The 24875-nt window shown below is 44.8% G+C and overlaps 2 protein-coding genes across 4 annotated transcripts; one reads left to right on the forward strand and one right to left on the reverse strand.

The window, feature by feature from the left end:
* hoxa13a (homeobox A13a) lies at positions 1–1991 on the reverse strand. The gene is made up of 2 exons (XM_062410054.1): positions 1321–1991; positions 1–952 (listed from the first exon to the last, which is right to left on the reverse strand). Exons 1-2 carry the CDS (start codon positions 1973–1975, stop codon positions 705–707), a joined length of 903 nt encoding a protein of 300 aa, XP_062266038.1. The 5' UTR covers positions 1976–1991; the 3' UTR covers positions 1–704.
* Positions 1992–10695: 8704 nt separating this feature from the next.
* Positions 10696–13326, forward strand: evx1 (even-skipped homeobox 1). Of its 3 annotated transcripts, none has more exons than XM_062410456.1 (3): positions 10696–11072; positions 12088–12319; positions 12799–13326. In XM_062410456.1, exons 1-3 carry the CDS (start codon positions 10696–10698, stop codon positions 13324–13326), a joined length of 1137 nt encoding a protein of 378 aa, XP_062266440.1. The 3 variants fall into 3 exon arrangements, with proteins under 3 accessions (XP_062266440.1, XP_062266439.1, XP_062266442.1); XM_062410455.1 differs by having other exon boundaries at positions 10696–11068; positions 12084–12319; XM_062410458.1 differs by having other exon boundaries at positions 10696–11068; positions 12174–12319.
* The last annotated feature ends 11549 nt before the right edge of the window (positions 13327–24875 follow it).

A 24875-nucleotide genomic window follows, 5' to 3' on the forward strand; every position in this document is an offset into this window, starting at 1 on the left:
CATGCCGGAATTTACTTTATATACACAACCACATGGAAACGCACACATTATAAAAAGTTATGATCGATATAAACACATTTCCCGGATGATTATCTAAGCATTACCATGGAACTGCACCATGGATTGGATAATGACGGGTCCATATGATAAGACAAAACTTCATACAAGCAAAGCACGTGAGTAGGTGTTTAACGAAGTAGTTAGGAGAGATTAATATTTAACATCCCCAAGGTCCAAATCCGTCACTTCCTGTGAAATCCTCGCCTCTATCATTTCTCTAGTTAAAGCTGAAGATAAAGGCGTAGCTCGGTGGCGCCCACCTTTCCGAACTGGGGTCCTGCGTAAAGATTTGAGCATGCCACAGGGTGGGAAGACAAAAAGAAGTCACACATACTGCAAGTGTTATATTTTCTCTTTTCTTTTCCACTTCCATAAAAGATAAAATACAAATAAGTGGCAGGAAGTGGAGATGTCCAGCATTCAGGGGCCTGCGAATTATTTGTTTGCAGTTCCAGAAGCTCCGGGAAATCATTTGGAAACACACAAATAAATCATGTTCAGTCAGGAAGGAGTTGCGTTAATCCAATTCACAAGTCCAAGTGTGTGAGTGTATGTGTGTGTGTGAGCGTGTGTGTGTGTGTGAGTAAGTGTTGTAGTAGTAGTTTCTCCCACAGATGTTGTCCGTAATAGAAAAAAAAATGGAACTAGCTGATGGTTTTCAATTTGTGGACAACTTTCTTCTCCTTTACGCGTCTGTTCTGAAACCATATCGTGACCTGCCTCTCGGACAGGTTGGTCTGCGCGGATATCCTCCTCCGTTTGTCCTTCGTGATAAATTTATTGGCATTGTACTCGCGCTCGAGTTCCTTCAGTTGCACCTTGGTGTATGGCACGCGTTTCTTTCGTCCACGTCGATACGAGCCAGAGTCTCCCCCGGTGTGGGACACTGCGTCTTAAAGGGGGGAAAAAGAGCTGTCATAAGCTGCCTCTCAACAAGTGGCTCTATCACAGTCATTCAGACAATGATTTCGTCCTTTCTAGAAATTAAATTGTCTTAATAAGTGATCCACACATTTCCAATTCATATGATTCCATAATATTTGCATGGAAAATATGTAAGGATATTTATTCTAAAAACGAATCACACCAGTAGGGACCGTTTTAAATCACATTGTTAAGAAAAACTTAATTTCAAAGGTGAATCTATATTATTTCTCTAGTTCTGATATAAACAGATTATCCCACAGAGTAAATTACATTTAGTCCGCCTCATTCTGAATAATTCTGCTCTGTCCGGTGAAAGAGGAATGTATGTCCTACCTGGTATGGAGGACTTCCACATGTGCCCGGGCTGGGGCTGCTCCTTGGCGCAGTAAACCTGGCCGTTCCACCCGTTGGTGGCGAGAGTCCACGGTTGGTAGCTCTCCATAGGCAGCAGGGACTCGTGTCTGGCTTCTGACGGCGCACTGATTGGCACCGGCACGTCCAGGTAACTGGGAACAGGTTGGTACGGGCCTGAGGGGTAGGTCGGATAAAAAGCGAATTCCTTTGCCCGAGAGGCGAAGTCGTCGCCCGAGGCAGATGTGTCCATGTATTTCTCCCCGTACGCAGAGGGGGGCTGCGCGCCACACGGTTTTATGCTGCTGTGATGCGACATTCTGCACGGGTAATAACTGCTACCGAAGTACCCATACGGCAGGGACGCGCTGGAGGAATTCTGGGCGGCAGAGCACGGGCTGCACTGCTTCACTGGCTCGCCCATGCCTGAGGTTGGCACGTCGCTGGAGGAGTACGCCGAGCTGGGTGCCAGGGACGCGGGGTGCGCCATCAGATTCCTGCACTGGTTCGCAGCAAAGTTGCCACCGGGGAAACCCTCCATGTTCTTGCTCACTTCATCGGAACCTCCGCCGTTGTCGTAGAGGAACATCACCGACGGGTCGACCCAGCGCGGACGGAGCAGTAGTGACGTTGTCATAGCACGGCATCCAACATTAGAGCTTCTGGCTCTTTTTAAAAAAGACCACAGACTGAAAAAAGGAGATACTGGTTCCCAGAGAGTCAAGGCTCTCTGACGCGCACCAGATCGGTTGAAGGCTGCACAGCCATTGGCCCAGAATATGTCACGTGACGGGGCTATGCAAAGAGGACGGTAAACATCACCCAGTGCAGATAATTAAATGGAGAAAAATGCGGCGAATAAGATGACCGTATCTATCAAGGGATTCAGCTTTTGTCGTGTGGGCTTCATGCGAGATGAATATTGTGCCTTTTTTTAAAAAACAGATCCAAATTAGTGTGGTCTTATCATACGAGGTTATATTTAATCATAAACGCGTCTAAATAATAGAACCACGTGTTGTTAGGCTTTACTTGGTTGCTCTTCGGATATTTAAAGCTTAAAAATTAAGCCGATTACTAAATAGTGGTCGAGCATTTCTGCAGACAGCAATTATTCAGTGTGTACACATGACTAATGTGTGTTGCCTGTGGCCCTTTACCGACGCACACTGACCAGCCTTTGTTTGCGTCGAACTGGAAATCATTACACAGCAAATCGACAAAGGGGATTTCCTTTCGTCAAATATAATGTTAAAATTGCTCCTCGAGGCATTAGACGCCTGTGTTGCAGCTGATACCCACACGGTGCAGAATACGCACGGAGGCGCATAACGCACCGCAGAAATGGTGCATTGCATACGAGATAAAGAAGAACTGTTCACGAGTGTAGGTATTCCACAGATTCCAGGTATTTCAAGTTATGCATGCAAGTGACTTTTGAACACGCTCATAACAAGGCCACGTAGAAACCAGCTCTTCGTCGGTTTCAGGTCAAAACTAAAGGAAATGTAGAAAAATAGGCGAATATTCCAGGCTCTCCACGTGTTAACAATATGCAAAGGCACAAAACAGCTCTGGAGTCTGCGCCTCTGTGCATGCGAGCGGGTTTCTAACATAGGAGGTAGACGCGGCTGGAGGCCAAGGTCAAGTTGAAAGTTGCCGTCTCGCCATGCAGCCTGTCGGGCCATTCAGGCTTTGAAGGCACCGTCTGAGCGCCTGAAAAGAGCGGAAGAGGGGTGAGAATTCCTGTCCCAATGAAAAGCTATTGGAGGACATTAACTTTTACTATCATTTTGTTTTCAGTCTCACGATTTAGTCTGGACCCGCTTCACGGAGGGGCTGCGTCTAAAGCCGGCGTTGGATAATATAAAAAGGAGTGTTTAGAGTTTTTCTGGATTTGTGTGTTTGTAGATGTTCTGGGGGGTGTTTTTGACATATACGTGTGAAAACGATGTTGATCTCTGAAAAGAGAGGACTGGATAGACGTGCATGTGTGTGTGTGTTTGTGTGTGTGTGTGTGTGTGTGTGTGTGTGTATGTGTGTGTGTGTGTGTACGTGAGTGTGTTTTTGTGTGCGTGTGTGTGTATATGTACGTGAGTGTGTTTGTGTCTGGTCTGCTGCTGTGTGTTTACGACCAATGGCTCTGTGTCTATTCTGTGTTGGAGGAAATGGACGTGGTGCAGCTTTCACTGGATTTGTGAGCAGACTTTCAACATGAGCTGCGGCCTAATGGGGGGCATTTGTATTGTATGTAAAAATAAAATCAATGTGCATACATATATAATCCATTTCTTTGTTAACCAAAAGAAACAGAAGGTGCCAGTGCCGTGCGTAAACACGGATTCAGACGTTCAAGTCTAAACGATTTGGTTCTCATCTGCTTCTATTGATGAAATAAAACCTAATCTTCGAATTAATAAAAGGATTCAAATAGTTTAAAGACACATTTCAATTTTATATTTTAAATAACAAACAAAAAATAAAAAAACTATTTTACAAACTACTTTGAATTATCATCTACTACACATAATCTGAGATGTTTTGGGTTTGTGTTGTAGCACGAGAACTGGAACCAAAAGATACAGTGGAACCTTGGTGGATTAAAATTAGTTTAACTTCCCAAGAACAAAGATTGCGTGTGGTAACATCAACAAAAACTAAAAATCAACGAGGGCAAGTGCATCATTATAAATAACCCTTTAATTTTATATATTTAAAATATTAATGTTTTAATAACCATTACAAAACAGGCTTTGCCGTTTATTGTGATGTGCAAACAAGTGAACAATAATCATGGACAATTGGAAGATTAATAGCTGGAACTTGCTGTTGGTTGATTGGGTTTATATTAAGAATGTCCTCTGTGAATTTGAATTACAGAGCCTAGATTGATTAACAATGCTTATAAAAGACATCGAAGGAGAAAACATGCACAATTGGGCTCAATACACCGAGCGCGACAAACATTGGGCAATATCCTCAATAAGATGAGTCGGAGTTTCTGTATTTTCTCAATTTCAGGAGGCGAAATCCAACATAAAAAGTTCTTCATATGAGGAAGGATAAATCATGCAATCCCTCAGTGGCAACATGCTGCAACAAGCATGACTCATGGAGTACGAGGCCCGGCCTGTAGCGCACACTGGCCTGCGGCGTTTAATTCAATGTAATCAAACTGTACTTCAAAATAAATGAATGCTGCTGCTGTCATGTTAGATGTCAAGTTAGATCTGAAATCAACCCACATTATTTTCATCACAATAGCGCTTTTGTGCTTCGTCAGTTATGCTGCCGCGAGTTGTTCTAGTCTGGATCCTTTATCTATGCGTATATTTATTGTGCCATTCGACTATTTGGTAACGTTTTGCAGTCACAACAGCCCTGAGTCCTCGCCAAGGTGGCCGCCGGCGCGCACATGTGGTCATTCCAGACATGAGACATCCTAAAAGTACAATGAACCCAACAGCAACGGGAGGGGCGCACGAACTGTCCCGCCAGAAACAGACGCACAAGACGCCATGAACTTCAACTTAAAACACTGTGTGCCAAAGGTAATCCCGTTGAGAACAGGCATTTATTATGCAGTGTTAAATTCCTATCAGACAATGTGTGGGGAAACCTAGATGATGACTTTGGCAAAGGGGGAAACATGATCCTACAGAGATCACCATGTAATCATAAAATGATTCTTGATTTTGATATGGACCTCGCTGATCCATCTGAAGGATCACCGGAGGGCCCAGGACTGCACTTCTGGGAGCTGGCAGCGCAGCTTGTTCAGCCCACCGTTTGTACTGGCTTTACGCAGCCGGGGAAAGAAAGGGTGCATTTATTCCCCGGCCTGCAGCCTGGGCAAAGCAGTGGAAGGCTCCAATATAAAGTTATGATCAGCTATAAATGGCCATCGTTAATAGTGTAAAGAAAATGGTTTTATTAAACGGGCTGCTAAGGCGAAGTACATGCAGTCAAATATGAGTGTTGATGATGACACGTGTTGAAAGCAGACAGCTGTCACAAAGTTGTTTAAACATAAGAGCCAGTATGTTTTTGTGGTCGGAGCAGTGAACCACAGGGCGGTCGCACACTTGACTTCTCCAGTTTTCTTCCCCCCCCTTGGTAAGACGCCCACGGTGAATATAAAATAATAATAATACAAATATCCCCTTCACTGTAAGCCATAGGTCCACATGTAGCTGAGGGTCCCTGTGTGGTGCACAGGGCTCTTTGACGCGCAAACACTTCGCCCTGTTTCAGTCTTAAACGTTGCGTTAACAGTCTGCCAGAGCTACAGCCTGTGAGCTGCACATGAAATCCTTTATTTACATACACGGAATCTCAGTGAGTATTAAGGTCTGCAGTTTGTTTCACTGAGCGGTCAGCCGGTACTCTGCTCCACGGCGTGCGGGCTGGATATTTGATTGTTGCCGCAGGAAGGAACTTAAACAGTGGTTTAAATGTCATCACTAATATATAAATAGTCTACCTGCAAACCACCAGGATGCAAAAAAGGTTCTGGATTAATACGAACACTAAAACATGCACCTTTGTTTCCTTTAGTCGCTGGAGAAAATGGCACGATGGTTGTAATCGAAGCATTCCAAATATTATTTTAGATATTACATGTATAGTCTTAAAGGTCCTATTCTTGCCTTTAACTTTGTACAATTTGCATTTTAAATAGGAGGCCTAAAAAACATTTCTATTTGAGCTCCAGGATCCGCAACAAATAGTCTTCAAATGAGCTCCATTTAAATTGAGTAATTCGTGCGTCAAATATCCCACAGACATGTGATAGTTCTATAGTTTTGTCGTTTCCTTGTTGGGAAAATAACATGGTATAACATAGGGTAGTGAATATAGTTAACTAACGGCGACGCTTGTATTAAAATATAAATGGCCTGTATCTTAATGGATTAGGCTAGTTTCTCTGTTTGCTCCAAACAAGTAAAATAAAAACGAATTATTGGATAATTAAACTTTATTGATAATTCATCCTAATATGTTTATAGAAAACAGAGGTTCAGTCAACTGAAAACATTTCCTTTTATTTTGAAAGTTCATGTCGGAGATTCTTTAATTTGGTGGAATTAAAAATAACGTAGGTGACGATGTTTCGTGTTTAGTTTGGTTACCTTTAAAAAAGGCATAATTTACTTTTGAAAACACGTCAAGTGGTTTCATAAAATCTATTATATAGTTATATATATGGTTTATAATTTATGATTGATAATTGGTCGTTTCATTAATTCAAAATACTGGTTGCTAGGAACGAGCAGGGATTGAAAAGTGTTTGACAAACACTTGTGGGTTTTACAGGACTACAAACCTAATCCAAATTCGAACTATAGCGCATGGAACATAATCCAACACGGTTTAACTGAAACTCAAAATCACTTGTCCACCCCAATCTGTCGTTTCGCACTACTCAACTAATTATAAAACAACATTTCAATCTCAGATTCGCAAGAAATGATTCAGAGACGCTGTGCTCATTTCGGTGTGCAAACACACCCTTCAATCACATGCACATCAGCTGGGTGACACCTGAATGCTGAAATGCACCCGCACAACATCAGCACCCGAACTGCACAAACAGCAGAACCTTTGAATCTATAGAGGATATTTCTAGAAATACATCCCCAGCCCTATGGTCAACCATTACCAGCCAAAGTGACAGAAAACTAAAAAGAAAACAGTTATGGGGACTTTTGTTGTGGAACTGATGCCAGCAACAGTGTCTAAAAATAAAAACCCATTTGCAACCAGACAGACTTGTAAATATCACCTTGCTCAAAGATGCCAGGGACGCACAGACCAGCCTAAAGAATTGCATGCACTCTTGTGAAACGTCAGGGCTTTGCACCTGGTGTGTTGCCTTGCTACTGCTGGACTGGCGGTAAGCCATACCCCCATGATGTTTCTCCCCTTTAATGGGGATTCAGGCCTGATCTCAGAGGCTAAGCTGAGCCTTTCCTGTAATAGCACGGGAGAGGCTTGTTTGCAGGATGGAGTATAGAGGTGAGCGATAAAAGTGGGTCTTACAGCGCTTACAGCTGTATAGTCATCAGGACATTGTTTCGCTCCAAGGTCAGCGAGTTAAATCTCTGGTAGCTGCGTCATCCCGTTTCAAGGCCAAGTTGAAGCAGTGGCGACGGGAGGGGTCGGTATAATGAAGGAGAGGCTCGGGATTTTGAATTCTCCTCCAGCTTCTGTGGATCGCGGTGCGCCTCAGCCAGCGGCGGACTGAGCGTCAACCAAACCCATCCGCACGCTATATTCTGCCTCACACTGAAACACTTTTTGCACTTTTAAAAAGTGTGCAATCCTGGCAGGTTCTGCTCTGCCAGGGCCATGGACTGGATTACATGCGTACTGCGCACGCTCCATGGTCAAGTTCAAGTTGGGCTGGCTAGTAAAACTGAGGGGCGCATTCTGCAGTGTCTGCCGCGGGGGGCGCTCCCCCCCTCTTTGATCTCCCCTCGCAAACCGAGACACTGAGGCAGAGCCGAGCCTGCAGTCCAGTTTTCTGTTCCTCTGCCTCAGAGACATGTGCAGCTTGCAGACTAAAACCCTCCAAGATGCATCTGCCCTGTACACAATTCATCACGTGAATATGAAAGCGATTCCACAATCAGCAAACCCTCCAAACCCATCTTCTGTCCTTCGCTATCTAAAACACACACAATATAAGTGACACTACTGTAAAGCCGCAAGGTCATTCATGTGTTGCGCAAGAGCTTCTCTGGGTGTTATCTCCGGATGATCACAAGATCCCATCTGCCCTGGCCACGACCCATTGCACAACCCCCGGTTAGAAGGAAAACAATGGGATCTGTGCCACCTTGGGGCGGTTCAACGAATCACTGCATGGTAACCAATTCCTTGAGATTTAAAAGTACACCAAGAAACTTTCTTGTCGAATAATCTGCCTACGCAGCCTCAACGCCGCATCAACTCCAGCAGTGAAGCCATTCACTTTAACATTCAAATACTGACCAAAATATTGATCTACAAGAAATTTTGAAAGATTAACCCGAATTTATCAGTTAACATATTTTTAATTAACCCATTACAGGCTATAAAGATCTCCAGGTCCATGGCTTTGCCCCCTGTGACTAATATACCAAAACGAAACAAATCCCAGTTTCTTTTCTCCTCTGACTGAACAAGATATTTATGGTTCGCCTGAGAAGCTCCTTAAATCTTGTGCATTTCCATTAATGGCACATTCGCACTGACTGTTTGAAAAGTTACTGATAGTAAAAGTTATACAACTTGAATCAGATGTTAAACTTTGGTTAGCCTAGTTATTTAAGTTAAGGTTTTTAGAGAAGTCAGAGAAGAAACATCAAGTAGTCAGAGAGAGAGACTTTGTTTCCTCCAGCAGGCCAGATGAGAGAGTTGGGGGAGAGAAAGCCAAAGGAATTTCCCTCAGAGCTGTGTGCTGCCGGGTGAGGGAGGCGGAGGCAGCCGTCGCTCGGGGCCTTTTCCTCTTTCGGACAGGCGAGGGCGCACAAGGACAGCGGAGGCTCCATCCTCTGCAGCCTGCCTCCCTTCCCTCTTTAAGTCCCCCCGTGAGACCACACGACTCCACCTCCCCACACACAGTTATCATTCGCAACTGAAGGGAACCGCCACGCACCATGCCCTGCAGCTGCAGATCCCACATCAGCTTTTAAAAAGGATTGAAGTCTTTCAGTTCAGGCGTCAGGTGTGGTCGAGTTACAGCCGTGATGACGCAGAATAAATACAGTGGCACGAAATGTAAAAGACGGATCAAATGGTTAATATAGGGAACACTAAGCGACCATAATAAATTGTTTCTTCATCAAAAGATCCAAAACCAACTGTATTTTGTATATATTCTAATATCTATACAATTTAATTTTTTGACCAGGATCAATAAAGTGTCAGAAGTGAATTTCCACTATGTGTGGATTAGTAAAGTTCTATCTAATCTAATTCGCTCCTGACTTCAGCGATGAGAACATGCGTATAAAGTCACTTCTGAGCATTGGTCAGTTATATAGGACTACTTGGAATACAGTTGAGCTGGATGAATCACATGTTAAACAGGCGTCACCGTCTGACAGCATCCTGCATGTGGACATCTTGTAAACTGCATCCTCCACGGTTCAACAGCACCAAGCGTGTGATGGAAGTCCATTTGCTGCAAGTTGCGTTAAATCCCGATTTAGAGCTTTCTGCTAACAGAAGGAAGAGTGGAGCATTAGCAGGCCTATATTTCCTGCTGAAAACAAAAGAAAAGACGAGGCATTTAATTTAGAAAGTCTCCAAAAAAATTTAAACTGCATTATTAGATCTGGGAAACTGCCACTACCTTGAACGTATCGCACTGAGCATTGCTGAAGCTCTGTCACAGCAACAAAACATCAAGGTTACATTTTTACTGCTTGAATTAATACGTAATGGAGACATTTCTTATTTCTTGCAAATTAACCATTATTTAAATTGATATATATGTGATGTATTTTACGGCAATTCTACGGCGGGCTTTATAAGTTGTTCAGGGCAGACATGATGAATTGGGGTTTGTGCCTGGCTGACTCCTCTCATACGTGCTCTGTTGACTTTAAAGACTTCATGTCAAATGGCTTTTTATCTAAACTCTGACCACTAGGCTTGACCTCCGAGGACTCAACTTGACTCCACTTAAGGTGAGAATAAGAAGGGCTCGACGGATAAGAGAGGAATGAGGAGAGGAGGGGGGGGGGGGTTCACTAAATGGAAGCAAATAACTCATTTATTATTGTCAATTTTGCGCAAAGGTATAAAACAAAGCTCCATTTAAGGTGCATCAAGTTAAACCTTGAAAATAATCTGATGGAATATTATTGTGGATCATATATATTGGTGCCGTTCTGTTTTTAGATGGATACAGACAGATGCTCTGTTTTTGGTTTTATTGCTGCTTGTTGTACCATTATGCCCCCCCCCCCCCCCCCCCCCCCACCACCTCCATCTCGAGGCTGCCATTTCGCCTTCTGTTTTCCCATACATCCAATCAATGCGTGTCGTCATCAGGGGGGGACCCATCATGACGACTGGCCTATTAAGAATGACAGCTCCGGGGGAAGAAAGAGAGAGAGGGTAAATGGTGATCCCTCCCAGAGCTCTCTCTCCGCACTCTGAAGCGCTCTCCTCTCAGGGTCAGACCGGATTGAATCCCCTTCTTTTTCAGAAGCCTCTCCTTCTCCCTGGGACTAACCCCCCCACCCACTAACACACACATACACACGCACGCAGGCACACACCCCTCCAACCTGAAACCATTGCCTTGGTTTGTGACGGCTTGTGCTCTCCGAAAGTCGGGGGTTTCTAAAAGTCGTGCCTGTGATGGAAAGCAGAGAGGAGATGGTGATGCTGGCGGAGGGAGGTCAGCTTGGCAAGAGCGGCTCTGCTAATTTGTCGGAAGCCATCGGGCTTCCCGGACGAGAGCCGCAGGGAAAGCCGAGCCACAGGAGCTGCCTGAGCCCCGGCGCGGCGCCCTACTGCCGGGACAGGAGCGAGCTGGCGGCGCAGGAGGAGAGCGCACGGAGGAATATGTGCGCCGCCGACGTGAGGCCAGTTGGCGCGTCCTCCACTGGAGAGAGGCACCGGAATCATCACCCCCAAAAAGATGGCAGCAGTTCGGACACAGAGTCGGACTTCTATGAGGAAATCGATGTGAGCTGCACGCCTGAGAGCATGGACTACCCAACAGCGAAAGGTGCGTATAGAGGCTGTGTTTGGGAGCTGCATGCCACTGCAGGTTTTCTGTGATTGCATGGTGTTGGTTAATGAAGGTGGGTGGATGCCAGCGGCTGAACAGAGGCTGTTACGGTAAAAAACTAAATGCCACATGCATGCAGAGCTTTTGAAAAGTAACATATGAAAATAAAGAAATAATGTAAATCTATACTCAATTATATACCGTTTATCCTCAATGACAATAAAACACATGTATAGCTGCAGGCTACGCTGCACAGCTGTTCTGTCAAGTGACCAATGTGGCTGGAAACATGCTGAGGTGACACCCACAGTCCAACCAGACATTCTCCCTCTCTGACTTTGACAAAGAGTCACTCGCACAGCAAATCGAACCATGCGTGTATTACAGGCATGAAGAAGAGGACAGGATTGTATTTAAACCACAAGCTAAAATGTGAAGAAAAGGCCAAACACGGAAATTATCTAGGATTTCATTCTGGCATTTTCTAGACACAATTTTCAGCAAATATCCTACACCAAAATGACATGAGCCCATTTATTCAAATTAATGTAAATATTTGAGCTGATGTGTCACATGCTAAAATAATTTCAGAAAAATATGAATGTTAATATGTATCTCAGTAATGTGTAGTTGCTGTTTTCCTCAGACCAAGAGTGTGCAGCGGATGACAAACAATGCAACTTGATAATTCACATTTTTAGTGATCTACAATTCTGGTTTTATCAATAGACTCTGTTGGGCGATGAAAATATTAGCAGGTACTCCACAAAAAATAAAGAAGCTGATCTCCCTGAGCTAAATGTCAGCAAGGCCTTTTAATATTAAAAGTAAATCAATGAGGAAATAATGAAATTAGTCTTCAAATGTCAACTGTGAAAAAAAACGGCATATTCATTACGAAACGAATGAACGGAATGAAACGTCTCCGTGTTGCATTTAAATGACTCTACTAGACGTGTTTTGCAGTCAATATTAATTATGAATGAATTATTTTTTCTGCATATCCATTCAGGTAGAAATGGAGATTCTCCGGGGCACCCGAGCGACCTGGGTGTTGACCCAGGTAAGAACATGCCAGGCCAGGGCTCTCTGTCCTACTCAGCAGACCAGATTCGCCGGTACCGGACGGCGTTCACCCGGGAGCAGATCGGGCGGCTGGAGAAGGAGTTTTACCGGGAGAACTATGTGTCCAGGCCGCGGAGATGCGAACTGGCGGCCGCATTAAATCTGCCTGAAACCACCATCAAGGTAAGGCGACGGGAGGTCCGAGGAGCAGTAGGCCTCTGTGGCTTGATTACGTGCTCATATTACGTCAGCTTGTGTTTTTAAAGATAAAACTGGAAAGGGTGCAAACCGCTTTGCGTTATAATAGCTAACCGGTCACGAAAAAAAAAACCTATGGGAGAATACACCAATAAGCCAAAGACAAAGAAAAGTCCAAAATCAAGTTGAAAAGACTAAACCCTCCAGACGGAGGGTATAATGCAGCAGAGGCCTGGATAATTTTTTTATAAATATTTACTTAATTTTTCAACTGACTAGATAACAAATATAAACAGCAATATGTCTCGTTTATTTTCCTGTGTATTCCAATGCGTAAAAACTACCCAAATACAAATTCGTACGTAAAAGCGGAACTATGCCTATTGTTGTTTTAACTGGGGCTTGCCTCTCTACAAATGGCTGTCGGTGTGGTTAATATTTGACCCGCTGTGTCTCTGTACCAGGTGTGGTTTCAGAACCGCAGGATGAAAGACAAGCGCCAGCGTCTGGCCATGACGTGGCCTCACCCCGCCGACCCGGCCTTCTACACATACATGATGAGCCACGCAGCCGCCACCGGGAACCTGCCCTACCCCTTCCCATCCCACCTGCCACTGCCTTACTACTCCCACCTGGGGGTCGGTGCTGGCTCGGCTCCGGCCGCCACTCATTTCTCCAACCCACTGCGCTCCCTCGACAGCTTCCGGATGCTGTCCCACCCATACCAGAGGCCGGAGCTCCTGTGCGCCTTCAGACACCCCTCCCTGTACCCGGGGCCGCCCCACGGCCTCGGCCCCGGGGGAACCCCATGCTCCTGCCTGGCCTGTCACTCCAGTCAATCCAACGGGATCTCGACCAGGCCCCCAGGCTCGGACTTCGTCTGCTCCCCAACCAGCCGGACTGACGCTTTTGTCACTTTCACGCCCTCAGTGCTCAGCAAATCTTCATCTGTGACATTAGACCAGAGGGAAGAAGTGTCCCTGACCAGATAAGACCAAAACAAACAAAACTCTTGCTCTATATTCGCCTTAACCATGAGCTTTTTAAACCTAACATATTATATGATCAGGAATGAAACAGCATGAAGAGGTAGCCTGTAAGCAGTGAAAACCAGCTCAAATTTGAGGCAAGAAAATTAGCCAGATTTTCAGCGACGTGACGCACAGCAAATCTTCCACTAGTAAAACAAAATAATAATCCCTCCGCAGAGCCAGGACAGCGGGATGAAATATAGCGGCATGGACACAAAACCAGATTTGATTTTTAGAAGATTTTGATGTGCGAGAGGAAAGGGAATTGTGTGAAACGTTTAAATCTCCGTGATGGATGGCGTTAAGGTTTGTATCATCACTTGTCTCTTTACGCGTCCAAATCGACCTACATGTACGGTTAGAAACTGGGGGAAGGATGCTTTCCATCCCTCCTCTTTTAACAAGGGGATTTGTTAACAGACTGTGGCCGTCTCATTATAAGCAGCTTTCCACACCGGGGCCCTCTCCACGGCGGCACCGAGCCGAAATGTGCAGATGCAAGTGAAATTAGTGCGTGATGTATATGTACGACCCGGTGAATTTTGAGTGTTGAATTAATGGTAATACCACGAAGGAAGGGAGGAAGAAAGGAAGGGATCGTTGCTGCCAAAAGGTAACAAGGCGCCAAGGGAACGGATTACTAGAGCCCGCATGGATTGAAGAGGAGGGAGGAGGGAGAGCTGTGCCCAGAAGAGGATGGAGAGAGGGAGGAAAATCCAAATTGGAGAAGTGAAATTTTTTATTTCAAAAGGGGCCATCAGAACCTCAAACATCTCCTCCTTCTCTCGTGTAGGAGCCAGTTCTTAAATCTGATGAACATGTGATAACATTATACGCCTTTAGGCCTCTTAGTCTATTTGTTCTCGCTTTGCAATGCTGCAGTGGCACCAGTTTAGTGGCATTTCATTTCATGGAGAAAAACGGACTAACAAGTGACTTGATTATGTTTCATTTTATTCTGTTTATATTTTATTTTTTGTTCCTTTTTTTTGGCTGGGTTTGTCCTCAACGTCTTATTTGCAATAAACACTGTCAAAGAATCAATGGCGCAATGGAGTCTGTCTTATAAACACCTCTATCATTCCAGGGGGGAAAAGCAGGATGCAGAAAATCTCTGTGACTTTAAACCGAGAAAACAAAATAAAAAAACGATTTCAAACAACTTCTCTCCCCTTCATTTGACCCCAGTTCGTTTTATTTTCGTTCGGGCCAAACCAGAGCCTGGGTTTTCCATCCAGCAGCTTCACCATTCCTCTCCAATAATAACACTAATTCTCTTCTCAAGTGGCCGGTGTCAAAACACCAGTGGCCTCCATCCCTCCTGATGGGACCGCTAGATTGACCGTGACAGTTAAGTGGTCCCCGGGCTCTGTTAACGCCACTCATATTTTCTCGGCGACCGCTTAATAGACACGACAGAATTACTTGTCTGAAGATATTAGAGTTGCGAAGAGATCGATGATTCAGGAAGTGGGAGGGGGAGGGGGTGGGCGCGACCAATCAGAAGCGATCTTAATTGGCCAAATTTGACCTGGGCTGCGCAAATTACGCGAATGTAATGGGACTGATTGTGTTCCGCAGACATCACATAAAAAAAAAAAAGATTAAGGATAAGGATAGATGTTATTGGAATACTGTTCTGAGAAATGTCTGGATAAGCGTGCATGTGCCCTGAATGCATGGTTCCAGATGCGTAATTGGAGCTATAAAGAGACACACAGATTGTTTTTATCGTTTAAAAGAAGGATGGGTGGTGGGTGATACATCGGAAGTTATTACACAAAAATTCGGAGAAAAGTCTGAAATTTAAATTACATGGGCCCTGAAATCCAGATGCGTAACTGGAGCTATAAACTCACAAGAAACGATGCAAAAACAACACAAATTGAAGATTAATTACTGAGAGAAACAAACATGTTAATAAAAAGGGAGGTCTGGGGTCGTGGATGACGATAGACTGAAAATGATTTTAATGAAGTTTGGAGAAATGTCTATAGCATTCAGCGAGCATGGGCCCATCCGGATGCCTAATTGGAGCTAATCTGACGGTGAACACTGGAAGAATAAAACAGATTAGATGATTTATGCTGCGACACACATATCACGTTTTAAAAAATGAGAGTTTGGTGGCCTCGGGTGATACTAGATCAGAAGTTATATATCCATAATGTCTGGATAAATGTCTATTGTGTAATTACATAAATGCAGATGTCTAAATGGTGCTAGTCTAGCGCCAAGAATCACTGCACAAATAGGATAGTTTAGATGGAATTATGAGACACTTCATTTTAAAGGAGGGTATATGGGTGGGGATAGATCAGAAGTTACTGCAAAAATAGGGGAACAAATATCTGGCACTTTGCGTAAATGGGGCCTAAGGACCAAATGCGTACTTGGAGCCAATCACACAAGCAGCACTGAGATACTGTTCCATTTTAAACCTAAACTAGATAAAGCGCCGTCTTCCATCGAGTAAGCTGACGATTAATTTCCACAACACTATACAGTTACCTCTTCAAAATGGAAAAGATGGGAAAGACATCAGACGTGTCCACAAAGTCGGTAGATTTTCATCATCCTTAGACGCTATCTGAGGTAAAAGATTCATCCTAATCACAGTGTCGCACACACACCAGATGAGCCCCCCCCCCCCCCCCCCCCCTCCCTCCAGTACAAGGGTTTGATTGATGGCCTTATTAACTGGAGTTCTTGTAAGTGTGACCGAGCTGATTAAAATGCATATGTTTGGAATAATACACCGTTTAAGCCGCGCGGGTCGGGGCGAAAGCACAAGGCAGATTTATGTAAACTATCAGGCGGTGTCTTTAAGCCTGGTAGGGACACAGGTCACGCAGAAAAATGGCTTTCGGCTGGTGCGTAATAAAAACGCTGCCGTAAAATAAAGAAGGACGGATCGAACGGGGGGTAGATGAATATTCAAAAGGCGCATGCACGTCTCCCAAATATCTGGCTTCAATGGCGGATTGTTTTTCTAACAGGCTGGGGAAAGTCTCGTTTGGTTGCACAGGAGCGGTATAGCTGGATATGCTCGTCCTCTAAACCCGCGTCACTCTGTGCTAGAATGACACATTCAAGTGAGGCAAATTCCAACCACATTTAACCAGCATGGGTCTCCGTGTCCCTTCATGCAGCTGAATCCTCAGAGGCCTAATCCAGCAACAACATGCCATTTAATCGCACGAAGATCGCGTATGGCTGCGCCTCAAAATATGATGGGCTCATAGATTGCGCACATAACAGCAATTACGTCAGCCTTATAAAACCCTATTAGTGCGAATTGGCTGCGCGCTCTCCAGCTCCCACAACTGGCACAAAGCATTTTGATATGGGGCGGTGCAGTGCAGCTGTCCAGTGACAGCAAATTCAAGGATGGGGGAAAGAAAACGACGAGAGAGAGAGAGAGAACAGCAAATGGATGTGTGGCTGCTGCTCCTGTTTAAATTGGATTACATCCTAATTTACAGGCCCTCGTCGTAACGCAGGGGGGGCTGGCGAAGGCGTGGACGGACCAATCACACAGTAATGATGATGAATGGGAGATTAATGCGCATACAAGAAAAGACAATTTAAGCCTTCATCTGTTTAAATAGGCTTCCAATATCATTTGGAAACGGAGGTCACGTTAAATCAATCGGGGGACGCGTGAAAGTCGTTTTCGGTTGCGTCTTTATCAACATTATTTACGGTGCACCAGAGACAGTCAGGCTATAAGCAGCAGCAAAATGGACCGGCTGCTGCGTGCGTGTGTGACTCACAAGAGCAACAAAAACAGAGCAAGGTGGATTCAGTACAAAGAGATGAGCGACTCTCATTTTAAAGCAATGTTCGAAGCCAGTGGAGCCGAATATGATTCTGGGAGTTCCTGCACATATCCAGGCAGAGATTGTCACCATAGACTGGAAATTAATATAGTTAAGGCAAATACACTCCCATTGTGTGGTTCTTGCAGTAGAGGTTTCTGTGTACCATGGCAGCTCATTATAAGTGTGGGAGGACATTCATGCGCCATTTGTGCTGGATTGGTTTGTGGTGAAGGGAATCGACCACCGGATTTACCTCGACACATTTCATAGATACGGTGGCTACACACCGGGTCGAACCAGAAGTTCATGTTCCGACATTGTGAGTAATGCAAAACTGTTCACATGCGTGGATGTCCACATAAGGACAAGGCACAAGTCCTGTATTGCAGCATGTTAGTTCATAGGCCTTGCAGCAAAAAGCGCACAAGCGCCAAATCAGTCTTTTGGGAGGCCGGGTGAGGGATTAACTCTCATTAGAAACGATTTTCCCCTCCATTTAATAAATTAATGTAAACAGGGAAGTCAACGGTGAAAGACCATGTAGGAAATAACAGTCTGTTTTCTTACATTGGCTGATGTTGGACACATCACTGGCGGATGCAACTTCAAAAGTTTGAAACAGAGCGCATTGCCCCATTCGTTGCTTTTAAAAGGCAGACTCCCGCTCAGTTTGGAAAGTACCACACAGGTGGGTCAATGGAAGATAGAAGAATGAATATCTGCATTGAACCACCTCCAACCAGCATATAGACGTTGTACATTCATATAAATAGTGAAATAAAGGTAAAGCAGTGCATTTGGTGCAGTGGCAAACCAATTTAAAAACGCAAAACAATTATATTTCTGCCTCAAACACCCCTCCTCATTAATATGGTCTGATCCTGCAGCCTTTAGGCAGGTGTGTGAACCTTCTTCAGACCTTTTGCCCTCTCACTTTCCTGCAGGTTTATATTGTATCATGTGTTGGGGTCATGGTCACCATCTTTAACATCATACAGTCCAATTATTTAAAAATAAAAGTGAAACGTTTGTTCTGTTGATCAATGTAACTCCAACACATAATATCATGGAATCTCAACTGTCTTCTTGTTGCTATGCCTTAGTTATCCCTGAGGAACATAGGCTGTCCACGAACACCTTCGATCAAGTTGTTGACCTAACACGCCCTCTTTCTTCATCTCCTGTTCTGTGCATGGTCTCCAGGTGTTTCAAGGGTTTCCTCTACTCCTCTTGCCCTGTGATGCTGCAAGTGTTGTCAAATTTTGCGTTCATTTAGATTTGATTTCCCCAAAATTAATTACACAAATATACCTGCCCCAGATCTGGGTGCAGGCCCAGTCTTTAGATGACACTGTGTGCATGCTCCTGTGATCATTGATACTCGAATACAAGTCCAAATTGCGATGCCAGTTTTGGTAGTGAAATAGAAAAATCCCTGCTGCTAAGAAACAATTACGAAAAAGGCTCCATTTTTTTTTTTAAAGGCTCAACTCGTATGTTGAGAAAGGGACATACTTGGGACATGTAAAAAGTACTGTTGTGAACTCCTTTGGGAGAAATGAACATCATACAATCCTTGAGATCTTCTCACTGAACTTTGTGTCACAGGCTCGGTGACCGAAGGGAGAGAGCATGGAGAAGAAGAACATATTCTCCTCAAAGTTCAGCAGCCAGGTTCATGATCATGAGATGATTGCATGCAGCACTCCGCTCTGCCATAAACTGCAGTTGACAATGCTGCTTTGCAAACCATAACACAGCTCCTATTTCACTCTGCGTCCCACTCCTTGATCAGCCCTGCACTGATAGAAATGTGTTGACTTCAGGTCATCGACAGCAAGGGTTAAAGACTGTAGATACTTTCACACAAAGGACGTGTGTGTGATGGTGTTCGTGCTTTTCGAGGCAATGAGCAGGAGAGAAATCTGTCAGCGTCATTGCTTTAAATCCATTTTCAGACATCAGGACCTTGTCTTTCACATATGAAGACCGCACCAGGAGATTGTTCAGGTCAGACGCATTTACAAAACAAATCTTCGGAGCAAAAAGCCAAGGGCCAGATTGTTCAGAGCATGCAGGAGCTGGGATATTCTGCTGCAGAAATCACAGGTTTTTTGTTGACAGCACATCAACACTGGCATCAGCCCTTATCACCAAAAGCTCTTAAGTCTCATCTTCGTCTGCATCTTCCATACGTGTGTAATCTCTTTTTCATCCTGAGAAGTTTCTTTTTTTTGTTGATCAGTTTAGCATTTGTTGCATGTGTGAAATGACATTGACATGCTCATGATGAAATCTCCTCACTAGGGGGTCTAGCAAAACTTTGAAGAATGTCCACAGCAACTGACTTGGACAATTGTGTTGTATATACTTCAGATAATTTCAGGAGAACATTTGGACTTCGGTGTATGTGTGAGAGCAGCGTGTGTTGGACTTTATGGGAACCATAGGACTTATAAACATTCAACACACTGGTCAGTGCTTTTAAAGGGAAGACTGCTTAGTTTAGAAATGCAGAGGAGGCTGTAAACATCTGCTTCTCTTTACTATTGTCCCTTGAAAGTATAAGCAGGTAATGGCCCCATAATGGTCAAGTGTCATTTTGATGGTGCTGGTAACAACTGAGCCACTAAGGTCCTCCAGAAGTCGTGTACAGCACCGTGGTGATAATGAGTTTATTTCATTCGCCCGTTCAGCTGTTTTCGCCATGAGATCCCTTTTTATTTCACCGACCCGCTCACAGAGCACACCACATCGGGGGGCGATATTGTTTCAAATTATTTAATAAGCACTTTGTTTTACGATGGCGTTATTTTACTAGACTCTCTTGGCAGATCAGTCCAATTCTATCCACACCTCGTTTTTATTTTACGGCACGTCGGTCGCTTTACTGCCAGCCAAACGGTGGTGGCAGAAGGCGACAGGAAAAGTTGTGTCCTTTTCGTTCCCAGAGAATCAACCAGGATCCAACGCAGAGCTCACAGAAACAGCCTGTTCCCACAGTCTCACTGGATCCGCATCAGTGGAAAGGCGGCTTGCTGTCTTTTACAGTGGGAGTGGGCTGCTCGTTCGACACATGCTGCCGTGATTACAGCACAAGTGTGATGGAAATGTGAGATCTGTGTGGGCCACTGGTGATGTGGCTGCATAGAAGGTGCGTGTGCTTCTGTATGCTTGCCTCTTGGTGTGTGTGTCTGTGATGGAGCATCTCATTGCAGCAGTGATGTATCCTCATTATGTCTCCATCCCATGACCGTCACACCCAGCCCACTGGTCCTCTCCTGTGGGGCCGGGGTGTTTGGGCTTCCCCTCGTCTCCGCTCCACCATCCCCCAACCAGCAGCAGTGAACCTCGGCGTGAAGTGCTGAGTCGTCCTGCTGACCGCTGACTGCTGCCGACCAGTGGCACGTTGTCTGGTGATGCTAACTGAAGATGAAAAGTTAATTTTTCCACAGGTGTAGTGACTCCACATAAAAAAATTTGTGTTTTCCTACAATGGTCCAACACATTTCCAAAAACACATTTTACCCATGTTACAGAAAGTGTTGCAGTCCCCTCCCGGCTAAGCAAATGTGGACCAGAATTGAACTGGTCACTCTGCATTTTTCAAAAGATATTTATCAGGAATTTTGTCCTCATTGTCAGTAAGTGTGAAAAGGGGATGAGAGAACGGGGAAGACCCACAGCAAAGAGCCAGGATGGAACTGAACCCATGGTTGCTGCAGGAAGGCTCAGGCCTCCATGCCACCAGGTGAGCAAGCGTACATTTAAAGATATTTGAGTGTGGCATTAATTTTTTTCTTTGGCCTCCTAAAACCAAAGACGCTAGGGCAAAAGTGTAAGGACTGGATTAAAAAGTGTATTTATCAGCCGTAACACAATCCGCAAATAAAATGCTCCTTGTTTATAAAGGTCAATTATTCATTCAGATATTTTTCCTGGGATGGGTCAGCTTTGGCCTCAGTTACAGTCTTATATGGATGGATATGCAAAACCCCCTCTGCAAAGTGTTTATTCAAGCTTACAGCTACGGACGCTTTCACTTGAGTTGGGGGGGGGGGGGGGGGGGGACGGACATGGTAACCAGAGATGAGAGGCCTGTTTGTTCCACCTCTGTGTGAAATCAAGGACCCATTGTTCTAAATAACGTGGGGCGACTCTTCTTTGATTATCACTGTAAACTCCATTGTGCAGGAACAGAAAGCCTGAAGCGTAGCAGCAGCGACGCAGGGACCAGCACTCAGCAAATGTTCTATTCCCCACGGAGCAGCGGGTACTAAAGAGTTGCATTTTGATACACGTGCCTATAGCTTGCAGGACCACATGAGTATCAGTGTGTATGGGTCCTGAGGCAAGATACATGTGGGAGGTAAGGATACACCATGGGAAAGGTTGCAGGGGAGATAGTGGTACCAGATTGTGAGTATATATCAGAAGAGGAGCTAAGAGCCTGTGCTTAGTGCTTTTAATGGATGATCTGAAAGAACAGTCAAACTGTTTGGCTTGGTGCAGGCCTCCACCAGACTATAAAACTCTGGTTATTGAAGTGTGTGTGTGTGTGTGTGTGTGTGTGTGTGTGTGCGTGTGCGTGTCTCTTTCCATCAAGTGAGAAAAAGAGACAACATCTGTGGGAGTAAAGCATCCATTTGAAGTTGAAGGCTGAGGTTGCAGGACTCGGGTTGCAATGATAATCATGATTTGTTAATAAAAGTGTGATTATTTTGCTTGATGGTGTAATATGATCTTATTTTAATACATCACTTGGTTAGAATCTTGTGTAAATATAAAGTTACATGCGTATCTTCTTTAAAAACAGCAACCAGAGACCTTCATTTCCTCCGCAGGAAAGGATAGTTTCACATAATTTCAACTTTATCTTAATGCATCAGTTACACTGACAAAGTCATTTGTCGCTACGATTACCTCCTGACCAAACTGACCCTGGACACACAGCTTCCCAATGCAGTTCTAAAGAGATTTGAAGGAAATTCAGTCTTCATTATGTCAAAATGCATAATCTTCAGCTGAAGAAGGAATATATAGGGTATATAGGAAACTGACATCAGTATGTGACTTCTGGTGCAGCTTGATTGAATTCAAGGGGACTGTTGGGCCTTGGCAGATGGAGTCACTTGATGTTTATCATGAAATCACATCTTCGTGTTTACATGCATGGTGTTCAATTGCTGAGCTGTAATGTAAAAAGAGGGATTGTAATATCTTATGAGAAAACATTTATATCACACCCTGAATAAATTAAGCTTCAATAAACTAAAAAAAAGGTTTTCTTCCTTCTGTCTTCATAATAATTTTGGGATTATTTGCTTCATCATCTATATCTAAAAACACTGTTAGGATTCTATAACAGAGTTTCAATAGATGCTTTTCTTATATGACTATATGACCTGTTTGTACTATTTTAACCAAATTACTGACGGATACAACCAATATACTTAGTCTGATGTCATTTTGCAAGGAGCCGGTGTTCCCCTGGGGAACAGGAAGTGATGCGTTTGTTTTGTTTCTGCCAGAAGCCACAGTGGTTTGCTGGTAATCAAAGAAAAGCTGCCGCGTCAGCATATTGACACAGTAGAAAACAGGATGAGCTCACCACCATAGATGGAGACCTCGGTTTTGCTCCTAATCAATTAAATGTTATGCTGTCTGTGTGTGCAAGCTGACCACTGTTGCTTATAGTCTGTAAACAGACCACAATCGCGTTTGTGTGCGTTTCTCTCACCGACCTGTTAGCCGTTAGTGAATAGACGTAGATGAATGGCACGCCGGGTTTAATAAGACAGACAGACTGACGCTGACAGATAGGTCCGTGGCGTCTTCAGGTTGTGACTCACCGACCAGGAACCCAGATTTAAGGGGGTGGAGGGCGTAACGCTGGAGTCCTGTTTTGGTCGGGGGGGGGGGGGATTGGGTAATCCTTATTTTAATAGATCCATGTCGGTAATGTTTGTGCTGAATCTAGACGGAAAGGAGGAAGAGAAGTAAAAAGACGAGGAACAAGGCGAGGATTGTGGGAGCGAGGTCGGGCTGTGGAGATCAAGAGGAAAATGGAGGTGCGGCGGGCAGGCGGGAGGGGGGAGGATGGGGTTTATGGTGATGCTCTGTTTGTGACGGCTGTCTGCTGGATGAAAACAAGGCCTCTTTAACTCCTCGTGGGTTAATGGAACTTTTATGAGTTTGTCCTGCAATCATGTAACCCCTGGCGTCTCCTTTCCTCTGTTTCCCTCTCTCTCTCTCTCTCTCGCTGTCCTTCTCCCTGGCTTTCTGTTCTCCCCCCCCCACACCCTCCTATCACAGGGCAGATCAGAGGTGAGCCGCTCCTGTGATTTTGGTAAACACTGCTCTCTCTCGCTCCATCCTCCTCTCTCGGTCCTGGGTTTATGAGGACAGAGCCAGTTAGGAGGAGGTCTAAGACGGCGGCGGCTGAGACACTGGTTTGCCTTAGTTTACATTAGGTAAAGACTTGTTTAGGTAGTGGTTAGTGTCTTCAGGCATGGCTTAATGGATGTAGCGTTAGGTTGGGAAGGGGGCTCCTCTAAAGTTCTTCTGCCCCTTCTAGTGTGGGAAACAATTGGCCTCAACATCCAGAGGGTGCTTATTAAAAAAACAAATTATGTTGCAGTTCTTGTATTTTTATTGCAACAACCACATTTGCAAACCCAAGACACAGAGACTTCTTTGCAGATTTTCGCCCGAGACCAACAAACTTTCCTACCACTCGTGCAGAAGTGGTTTGATGTCCGACAACACAAGGTGCATGGCCGAGGAGGGAGGCGGGGGGGGGAGAGGTGTTTGTGGATTGATGGAGATTGGCGCAGAAAGGCGAGACCAGAGTCCGACGAGGTCTCCCCTCATAAAGCACGGCTGAGGGATGACCGACCGCGAGCCCGGACGCAACTTTTAATGTCCCGCTATGACTCACGCTGACTGTCAGTAATGAGTTTTATTCACTTCCATCATTTGAGTGTCGATTGCGATCATGGGGCTATCTGAGAGGCGTGATGGACTGGATGGAGTCGGAGGTGTGGGGTGGGAGAGCGGGATGAATGGAGGACAGGGATGCTGATAAGGACCTTTGGAATTGGTGGCAAAGTAGCAGCAGGCAGATTGTAACAAATTTTAGGGCAGCGTGGCGAGAAAATGCACCAATGCAGTGTTTCAGGCCTCTTCTTACAGGCCAAAAAACTGATCCTCAAGATAAAATGTGTCCCCCATGTCCAGGACCTTTCCGAAACAAAAAAAAGCATGAAAACAAAACTCACTGTAGCCCTTTCTCCTTGTGTCTTCAGATCCTCAAACCTCCACTTGTCCACATCGCCGTCAGGGTACAGCGGCTCCCGGAGCGCATGGTCAAAGACGGGCAGTTTAAAGATGATAATCAACATTGATCCCGGTTATAGAGTGAGCGTGGGGCGACGGTAGGGCGGGGGGAGGGTCCTCACTCCGTCTGGATGAGGATGGGATCAATGAGCTTTAGAGGATCGAGGATGGATGGTTCCCTGTGTGTAGGCTCTGTTGGAAAAAAGAAATAAAAAAAAAAGAAGAGTGACAATCCCAGAGATATTGCACAGCCACACGGGCTCCTCGTCTGAGCCCATCATCTCTCTATTGCTGTCCTTTTCTTTTCGCTGGCTTGAGAAGATGCATCGGCCTTATTTGTCATCCACT

Source organism: Platichthys flesus, chromosome 17 (genome assembly GCF_949316205.1).
Source record: "Platichthys flesus chromosome 17, fPlaFle2.1, whole genome shotgun sequence".
Classification (NCBI taxonomy): Eukaryota; Metazoa; Chordata; class Actinopteri; order Pleuronectiformes; family Pleuronectidae; genus Platichthys; species Platichthys flesus.